At 44.6% G+C, this 10,091-nt stretch overlaps 1 protein-coding gene across 2 annotated transcripts in view; it reads right to left on the bottom strand.

The window, feature by feature from the left end:
* The window catches only part of Grp (gastrin releasing peptide), a 13,151-nt gene that overhangs the window by 2,635 nt on the left and 425 nt on the right, over positions 1–10,091 (bottom strand). The window contains exons 2-3 of one of the 2 annotated variants that reach the window (XM_031366327.1): positions 3,959–4,203; positions 206–212 (exon numbers count right to left, since the gene is read on the bottom strand). In XM_031366327.1, the coding sequence (XP_031222187.1) occupies positions 206–212; positions 3,959–4,203 (252 nt within the window). The remainder of the gene's footprint in view (positions 1–205; positions 213–3,958; positions 4,204–10,091) is intronic. The other variant, XM_031366326.1, reaches the window with a different exon arrangement.

The following is a 10,091-nucleotide window of genomic DNA, read 5'->3' as shown; positions in this document are numbered from 1 at the left end:
GGGAAGCAAAACCTATATATCCATTTCCTTCCAGAACAGCCTCTGAAAGTTCATCCCCAACCCCTTTGTTCATGACCACAAATAAAAGGAAAAGATAATGGTGGCAGAGCTATGATCGGGATCAACATTACAACAAACTCCTTCATTGACTCTCAGAACATTCTGTGACCATGTCCAAAGTTGTGAGTTAGGCCCTGGACCTGACCTGAACCCTAATCCATGCTACAGAAACCATGGGATAGGAGCTCCATTATTTTCAGGATCTCATTAAAAGATTGGAGAAAAGGGAATGGGTAAAAGAAAGATGAACAGTAACTTGAACAAGCCTGGACATTCTTGCTAGCAAAGCTCTGGGGCCTGTCTGCTATGATCCAGTAGTTAACAGCCAGTACACATTCCCACACACCACTCTGAATTAAGTAAACATCTTTGCCATCAAAACATAGGAAATGCTCAGCTCCTAACTACAGCTCTGGGCAAGTTGGCAAGGGGACTTGGTGTTTTATGGCTGCAGTGAGCGAGGAGAGCATGTGTGGAGAGTTTTTAATTTTAAGCAGAGTCCTTCAGCCACTGAAAACTGCAGCCAATTCTAGCGGTTCTCAGCGAGATTATTAAACTCCTCTCTGACACCGGGAGATATATGGATTTCTAGTAGGCCAGTTCTCTCCGCACTCTTTCTCCTTGGAATAAGATCATTATAAGAGGGTTTTGGTTTTCACAATGACATATTTTCACTGGGGTGAAATGTCCAAAGCAAGATAAACAGTAAACTGTTCAGTCCTCCGTGAAGACTAAACTCATTTTTGCATTTGTTTTTCACAGTTCTGGAAAATGTATCCAAGAGAATAAGACCAATGTGTGCAGTAGCTAATTATTCAACTTGAGGTGGAATGAAGTGGGGATGATGGGCTTTTTAACTTGGGGAAAGAAAAACAGCACATAAAAAGAAAGATCAGAAAGCAAGGCCTAACATATATATATATATAATATATGTATTATATATATTATAATATATCATGTTATATATTATAATATATATTATATACACACACATATATATATGCACACGTGTGTGTGTGTGTGTTAGAAGTATTGTCCATTTTGAAGCAGCCACTTTCCATGAGTGCCCCTTCAATCTATCCCATAATATTGCTTCATGAAGACCTCTGTGAAGCTACCCTTTAATAATCCCTCAAAGCTTTGAATATTCTGCTGAATATGGGACATTTTGGGGCCCTTGAGAAAGGGTGTGAGTTTTTAAGGAGTTCAATGAATGGCAGAGCCAAGTTCAGGGGATAAAGCCACTGCAGCTGGATACCGCTGTTTGCTTAGAAAAGGAAGCACGGCCGGCTGAGAGCCTGAGAGATGGCCCAGCAGTTAAGAGCAGTAACTTCTCTTCCGGAAGACCCATATGGAGGCTTACAGCCATCTCTAACTCCAGTTCCAGGGGATCCAACACCCTCTTCTGACCTACAAGAGCATCAGGCATACCAATGGTGTACAAGCACATAGGCAGGCAAAATACCTAAAATATAGATATAACTTTCTTTAATTTTTAAAGAAAATCGAGCAATGGAGATGAGTAACACAGTCGTACATGTCCTTTTATGAGTGAGCTATAAAGAAACTGCATTTTGATGCTTGTAGAAGTTTATCTTTGAGGTCGCTAGGGTCGTAAATTGTATTATTATTATTATTATTATTATTATTATTATTATTATTATTCAAATAAATGGGAACTACACAGTTACTAAAAATATCCACTCCAGGAAAACATTTGACCAAGAAAAAAATGATAGCCAAATGGGGCTGAGAAGTCAGCTACAAGCTCACAGTACCCTCAGAGTAAGCAGTCCTTTGACAAAGAAGGAAGCTGACCACCTAACACCCGCTACCCGATTACAAGAGATTTACCCGGAGCTTTGAGTACCATTGGTACTGATTTCTTCACCGGCTGATTTGATCTAGATTTTCCTTCTGAATAAAAGCTACTGAAGGGCCTTCTCTCTAGGAGTTTTGTGCAACAAAGAGACTTTACTTTGCATTTAACATCAAAAATCCCCACGATGTGGGGAAAGTCAAACAGAAAACATCCCCCCCAAAAGGCTAGTCCCAACCCTCTGTAAGGGCCATCTAAGAGCTAACCACCATGGAAGAGTGAAGCAGGTGGGGATGGGGGCGGGGTCGTCTCTGAGCTCGGGGAAAGACAAGCAGTATTTTCTATCTCCAGGAACAGAGCAAAGCAAGGCCACCTCCTCCATCCTGCATCCCATGTTTAGATAACCGGGTACCATTCCCTGGAAGAGGACCTGAAGGGCAATACTATCCCAGGCAGACGGAACTCAAGCCATTGCTCTGATACAGTCAATGAGAAGTGGTACGATTCAATTTGCTCACCCTCAAAATGCAGGGGCCGGGCTCTACTGAGTAGCAGAGCATACTCTTAGCACGCACATGGCACTGGGCTCGTTTCCAGAATCAAATAAATAGTATATAGAGTAACAGAGGATCCCGCCTGACGGGGGTTGGGGGTGGGGTCAAATGAGGCCTGCTACTTATCCTGCTAGGTGGATTACAGTGTAAGGGTTTGGGCACATGAGTAAAGATCTCAGAGTGCATCCTCTGAGCTGAGTTATAGGCTGGTGTAAGCTGCCTGAGGTGGGCGCTAAGAACCGAACTTGGGTCCTTCGCAAGAGCAGTATGTATTCTTAATCACTGCACCATCTCTCAAGCTCCACGTTATTATTTTTTAAGGAAGACAATATTGACTTTGCCCCACGGTTTCAAAGGCTTCTTTTGTCCATCGTGAAAGGGCACGGCAGAGCAAAAGCAGCTCACCTCAGGGTGCCCAGGAAGTAGGAAGAACAGATGCCTCCACACTGCCATTCTCATTACTCTTTCCTTTTACTGGATGTCTGTTAAAAATTAGTGATGACCACCTCACGTTCAGCTGCCTTGCTTCCCATAAAATTCAGTCTCACTTACTTGCTCGCTTTGTGTCTGACCATTACCACTTTGGTATTCTTATATACCAATAACTCGATTGGCTTCGGATATACTCACTGACTTTTGAATATTGGAATGCAACTCGAGTTATCTAATCTTGGAATACATAAAAAAAATGCAACTTTGTATATTAAAAAAGGAGCACTCTCCTCCGAAAAAAATAGACATCTTTCTTCCTCTACTGCATATCAAAAATTAACACATCTGTAAACCCACAAGAATTTACTCGAATACTGTCAGTGGCCTCACTACATTCCAGTGAGAAGTCACGCATGATGGCACGCACCAATAGCCGAAACACTCGAGAGGCTTAGGCAGGACAACCTCCAGTTAGAGGCCAGCAGGAGCTACCGAAAATTCTCTTGAAGAGCATAATCGTTGCTTCAAATGAGCACGATTACTAATAAAATTCCTAAACTGGACTTCGGAACTTAGGTTTTAATACTGAGAGAAAAACTATTATATCAAAAGGAAAGATAGCCTGGAATAATAGTCTGCTTAGCATATGTGGGTGTTGTTGGCCTAGTGTAACAACTGAATGTCTTCATGCCATGGTTAATCCACATTGTCAACTTGACTGGAACTGGAAGCACTTAGGGAACACTCCTCTGGGGGTGGGGATGACCCACCCCTCAATGTGGGTGGCACCACCTCATGAGCTGGGACCCTGGATGGACTGAAAAGGGAAGAGACATTGAGCAGAGCACCAACAGTTCTCTCTCTGTGACACCTGGGCGCCGCCTCACCTTCCTCAGATGGACTGTGTCGTCAGGCAATGAGCCACGATAAACCCACCTTTTCTTCAATGGCTTCTGGTCAGGTATTTTGTACAGCGATGGGAAAGGTAACCAATATACGTGATAAGCACTTTACATCCCCCTGACCAAGACCCCTGCCCCCTGAACTCTCTCTAAATGCCTCCGACCCCTCATCTGAAGTGCGTTTGTTTCACCTTAGCATTTTGAACATCGTTAAAGTAGCTGCCATCCTTGGGATCCCAGGCAGGCTGGAGACTGTCCAGCGGCTGATGCTGAGGTGGCTGGTGGCTTCTGTTCCCGGTGGCTTCTAGGAGGCCCAGCAAATTCCTCACAGCTTCTTCCCAGTGGATGTACCCCCTCAACTGCTCCTTCGGGCCATCTCTGTCAGCCGCATGCAGGGACTGGGAGTCATCTGTGCTCTTTTTCCCCATTAAGTGTCCTGTGAACACAGAACAAAACCAGGATGCTAACAAATCCAACGGAGGGGAATGGAAGAAGGAGCAACTGAAAGGGAGACCTGTGCAGTGGGCCCGGCTTCCCAGTAAATGCAGAGCAAGCAGCGTTATTTTACTTATTAAGCGTTGGTCTGTACCCAACACACAGACTTTACTATTTTGTTCAAAAGGTGTAGCAAGCTGAATCAAATTCAGACCTGCGTGTGACTCGGAAGCCCTGGGTTTTGTTACTAACCTCTACTAACTAGTGGGGTAACCTCAGACAAGTGCTGTAGCCCCCCCAGGCTTCAGTGTTACCAACTATGAAAGGAACAGGGCAAGGCAAATCGCATCTGAGTGTAAAGTCTTATCAATTCTGCGTGTCCAGCTGAATTGCAGAATCCCGGCATCTCCCACCACCAATTTCAAGTTTCTGCTGAAAATAAAAGTCTTGATGTGTTTCTTTGTATGATTTTTTTTTCAATGTTGCCTTTCTCTTATCTGTAATACAATTGGACCAAAGGAATCTTTCATTTAAACTTTCTCTGAATTTTAGCTGAAATTCAATCTAGAAAACCTCACCTAGAAGTGATGGTGGGTTAAGAGTGTAATGAAAAACCAGTTGAAAAACAAGTTCTGACTGATATTCAACAGCCACATCAATTCAAGAGTTTCTTTTGGATCTCCGAGAATCTCCCAGTAGTTCTAAGCACATGTACCTGTCTTATAAATTAACTAATTAGTGAATCCAATGAAGTTCTAAAAACAGGGATATTCATATATCTAATAAGTGGGTGGCCAACCCTAGTTCTGCATTCTTTCTTTTTCTTTAACTGTGTGTGCATGTGTGCATGTATGTGTGTGTATGCATGTGTGTGTGCATGTGTATATGTGTATGCATATGTGCACATGTGTATATTTGTGTGCATGTATGTGTGGGTGAATGTATTGTGTGTATGAATGTGTGTGTGCATGTGTGTGTACATGTGTGTGCACATGTGTAGTGTCACAGTGCATGTCAGTGAAGGTCAGAGGGCAACCTGTGGGAGTTGTTTTTCTTCTTCTACCATGTGGGTTCCAAGATTAGCTTGCCCAGCCTGGTGGCAAGTGTAGACCCTAAGTCTACATATTTTTGGTTTGTTTATTTTTGAGACTAGGTCTCACCATGTAGCCCCAGCTAGCTTCAAACTCACTGAGATCTGCCTCCTTCTGCCTACTGGGGTCTGGGATTAAAGGGGAGTGCCACCACACCCAGCCAGGTCCCAGTTTTGAACACTTTCATCCTTCAAATGAGCACACGTTATTTCTCTGCCCCCAGTTTCGCTGACACGGAGTTTTCTACTAACTAATAAGCCTTGGTGCTTTTGAGTTAAAGTCTCATGGTTCCAGCCCTAACTGGCATTGGGCACTGTCAAGGAAATGTTGCAGGAATAAAACTTGAATGATTGTCTATGGCTTGAAATGAAAAAAAAAAAAAAACCCTTTGAAGCGACACTATCCACCCTCTTTAGGACTAGCTTGTGAGCTGCAATTGGCAGTTTGAAGAATGGTCGAGTGTGAATTCTTTCATTTGATTGACACCAGACTACAGTGGTGAAATGAGACTTGTTGAAACCTCCTAGACATAAGCAAAGGTTCTACAATTATAACAAAGCTAGAGTCCAGTTTCTACTACATTTTACTGTTTGTGGTGTCTTGTAAATTCCCCAAAGTGGCGGAGCATCACCCTAGGATCTGGGAATAAAAGCATGATTTACAAATAGTTAATATTCTAAAGAGGAGCAAGGAACCTTATATCAGGGTATCAGATATCATGTGACTTGAAAAAAATTAATTCTGTTAATATTAGGCAGTCTTCCAATGAGATTTTGAGTGAGCAAGGATCACATATCGGTGTACCATGATATCATGTGGCTTGAAGAATTAATTGTTAATAGCAGGCAGTCTTCGAGTGAGATTTTGAGTGAGCTCGCCACTCAAGTTCCACTTAGAAGGGACTTCACACTGCTTGAAAACCTTGTTAAGGACACCGACCCAATGAAGGATTAGAGTCTTACATTGTTTCCGTCACCTGCTGGTTGACCTGGTGTCCAGCTGTCTACCACATTGCCATGCATTTGGCCCTCACGGTGATTATATTGCACAACTTCCCAGGAAAGCTGATGTGTCATCAGCTTTAGTTACATGGAGGAAATTGAATCGAGATGGCTAGAAGACAGCTTTGGAACCCTGATGCTCACAGTAATTACCTCAGTCACTCTTGGAATCTCTGATTCCCTGTCATCTAGTTAGGATGTTGAAAGTGAGAAAGGATTCATTGCCAATAAAGCAGTGGGGTGATGGAGATGTTTTTATGAAGATCTTCATCTCGCTATGCTGGACTACACTTGTGCACTTTGCTCTAGCAGCAAAATAGATCTGCTGAGCATCTTATTACTCATCTAACACAGATCCTGGTGACATTAGACTGAAGGCCAATACTTGCCTGCTGGCACTGTGCTGTTCAACTGCCCACTTCTCAGCACACATGCCCATTGTTACAGGAAGTGCGCCATCTATAACATCCCAAGGAAACACACATTCCCTGGGTCCTATTTCAGTTTTTAGCTTGCTACTGTCAACCAAATGATCATCTCCATGGTAACATGGACAAGATACCCACTTCCACTTCATCTCCTATCATCATCTGTCACACATACATAGTAAAATAATGGACATCTCAATATAAAGGACAAGTATTTAAAAAATAATAAGCTTTGCTCTTAATGAAAAAAAAAAAAAAAGAAGCTTTTGTGCCTTCAAATTGCGTGACATTCCACTAAATGGGAGGTTTGAAATGTAAATTAATTTCTTCAGAGTAGAAGCTAGAAAACTATCTTAATTTGAGAAAATACCCATTAAGATATAAAGTATTATGTACTTCCAAGAAATAGTATTTATAGGGCAGAGGAGATAGCTCAGTGATTAAACCACTTGTCAATGCAAGTGTAAGGACCAGAGTTCAGATTCTCAGAACCCATGTAAATGATGAGTGGGCCTGGTGATCTGCAATAACTCCAGCTTCAGAAGGTGTGAGCAAGCTGGCGAGCTAGACTAGCCACATCTGTGAGCTCTGGATCTAATTGAGAGACCTTGCCGCAGTGGATAAAGAGAAGGAATAATCAAGGATGATTCTAGGCACCCCACTCCCCTACACACACATGCAAACACGAACACACCCCCCAATGCATCACACACACACACACACACACACACACACACACTGGAATGGAAAGTGGAGAAAATAGTCTTTATAGACACACGCTGTAAATTTCAGTCATTGATGTAGCCCTGCAGTGTATACCGATCTGCTCTGCATCCCGAGCTGTCACCCAATTCAGCTTTCCAAGTCCTGCTCCACATCAAAGTGAGAGCCACAACTGCAAGCATTCCGGGGAAGCACAGAGAACAGTTGCTAGCTTTTGTGTTAACATCTATTTTCCTGACACACACACACAAAACATTCCCATGAACACAAAACCCCACAGGAGAAGTGTGGGCAGGCTATGGAGTCATTTTCCATTGCTTCCATTGCTGAACTGGAAAAAGTAGCTCTCTGAGAGAGCTGGACCAACAGTCTTCCTGTGGACCATGGCAGAGGTTTAGTCCTAGGGTGTAACTAAGCCAAAACTGATGGCAAATACCTGTGGTCCCAGCACTATAAAGACTGCATCAGGAGGATCACAAACTTAAAGCTAGCCTGGGCTACATCATCATTGTCTCCAAAAAGGCAAGTATTGGGTGACGTAGCTCATAGAGCATTGGCTAGGATGGGCTCACTCCTTGCCTCACCAAAATGCAAACAAAACAGAACAAAACCAGCCATGTGCTGTGTGCCTTTGGGAACTGGCGAGAATGGGGATTGTTTTAGGATATTTCGAATTAAATTAAATCTAAATAAGTAAATTAAATTTAAATACAATTAGATCGCACATCATTCACCCTGGGTGATACACTTCCTTCAATAGCTCCTACCCAAAATACACTTGTTGTTGTTGGTTTTTTTTTTTTTTTCTTTTCAAACACAAGTGCAAGGTCTGAGTGACCTGCATAGCAAGTTGGAGGGCAGGCTGGCACCTTAGGCAGCGGGGGGCTCGGATTGCAGCTCAGTATAGAGGGCTTGCTTACGTACCAGCCCTATATTCCACACACCCACACACCTACACACCAACACACCCACATGCACAGTTAATAGTATTTAATTAAGAAGAGCACATTGGAGACTAAATTTTGATGTTATGTTTGTGGTACCACCATGGAGGGTGATCAAGGGAAGTGCCCTAAACGTGTGCCCCCTAACTACAGTGTGTCAGGTTCAGCTTGGCCTGGACCACAGGTATGACACCAGGTTCCTACCCACCTCTGTTGCGCTTTTAGTCTTCAAAGGTGGACGGACAGGTCACGAGCTCTTCTTGTGTGAGGACAGAGAGGAGACCGGAAACAATGGAGTTCGGAGTATCAGGTCTTCCTCCCTGCCCACTGACTGCTGGCTGACTCAGACAGAGGCCTTTTAATCTAGGCTCTGAGAACACCTTTTTAAAAAATTACCAGCTCTAATTCTGGGTTTTTCAACACCCTTTCTCTGCTTCTCCTGTGCCGCCCTACCCTCTAGTCTCTGTCCTGTCTCCTAGAATCCTAGCACCTGGCAGAGACTACAAGTTCTTTCATCTCTGGGACTTTTAGCAAAACCTCCCGAAACTATAGGATGACAAGCCAGTGCTCTTGGCCTCTCTGGTAAAACACAACACGGAGGTCCAGGGGCAGAGTTTCTAGCCTCATTCCTTCCCCTAGAATCTGAGGCTTGGTGGAGTAATTTCCTTTCCAGCACACTGTTCCCTGACTAAGGAAACATACCACACACACACACACACACACACACACACACACACACACACACACACACACACCTGCAAGCTCTTTAAGGGGAAGCAGTCGTTTCCCAGGAAATATGAGATAGTCACAATTGACTGCAGTGGCAAGAGATCAAGAGAACTTGGACTCTGCATTTCTTGGCGGCTGTGCTTGCCTGGAGGTGATGCTGGTAGCTTCCATACTCAGAGCTCCAGGTGATGCTGGGAGGACAGATGAGTGCCAAGCTGCTACCTGCTACTGGCCTCCCCGGTTCAAGAAAGCTCTAAGCCCGCGTTCCTCAAAGCCCGGACTCAGCCCCACTCCTCACCTTCCATCCAGGCTGAAACCAAGAAGCCCAGAAGCCTCTGCCCGGAAAACAGGACTTTTTGGCAGGAGTAAGAAAGAAGAGAGGGTTGGGGGTGATGTTGAGGATCTCAGAGATGGACAAAAGCCTGGGGGTTGGGCAGCAGGGACCAGGTGAGCTTAGAGAGCAAGCATGATCCCTGAAATCTGCCAAGGCCAGGAGCAAGGGAGGGTCAGCGGAGGTGGCATGAAGGCCAGGGAAAGAGCATTGCTGAGTGTTTGAACGCAAGGGGAGCGGGTGGGGAGTGCGTCACCCAGATCCCCACACCCTTTGGTCCTGCTTGGTGCACCACTCCAGTGTGGATTCCAGTCCACAAGGGTCCTGCCGAGGGCTAGATTAGGATCTGAGATGTACGAGGGGACCTCATTCCCCAAAGTTGTTTGGGAGCAGATCCAAGCCAAATAGAGGAGCGGCTAGGGGAACAATAGGAGGCAACAGCCAGGCGCAGAGGGAAGGTGAGCTGCACCTGAGGGGTTTGGGACGCGCCAGATGCCCCGCTGAAGAGGAGTGCTCACAGGTGCTAAGTGGGAGGGAAGGGATCTAGAGATTGCTCTACCACCAACGAGGTGGCAGATTATCAGAGCCTAGGTTATCAGGTTTCCCAAAACAAGAGAAGGTGGAATGGAGGAGCTTGGGGGG

Source organism: Mastomys coucha, unplaced genomic scaffold, assembly GCF_008632895.1.
Source record: "Mastomys coucha isolate ucsf_1 unplaced genomic scaffold, UCSF_Mcou_1 pScaffold13, whole genome shotgun sequence".
NCBI lineage: Eukaryota > Metazoa > Chordata > Mammalia > Rodentia > Muridae > Mastomys > Mastomys coucha.
This window is presented reverse-complemented; position numbering and strand designations above follow the sequence as displayed.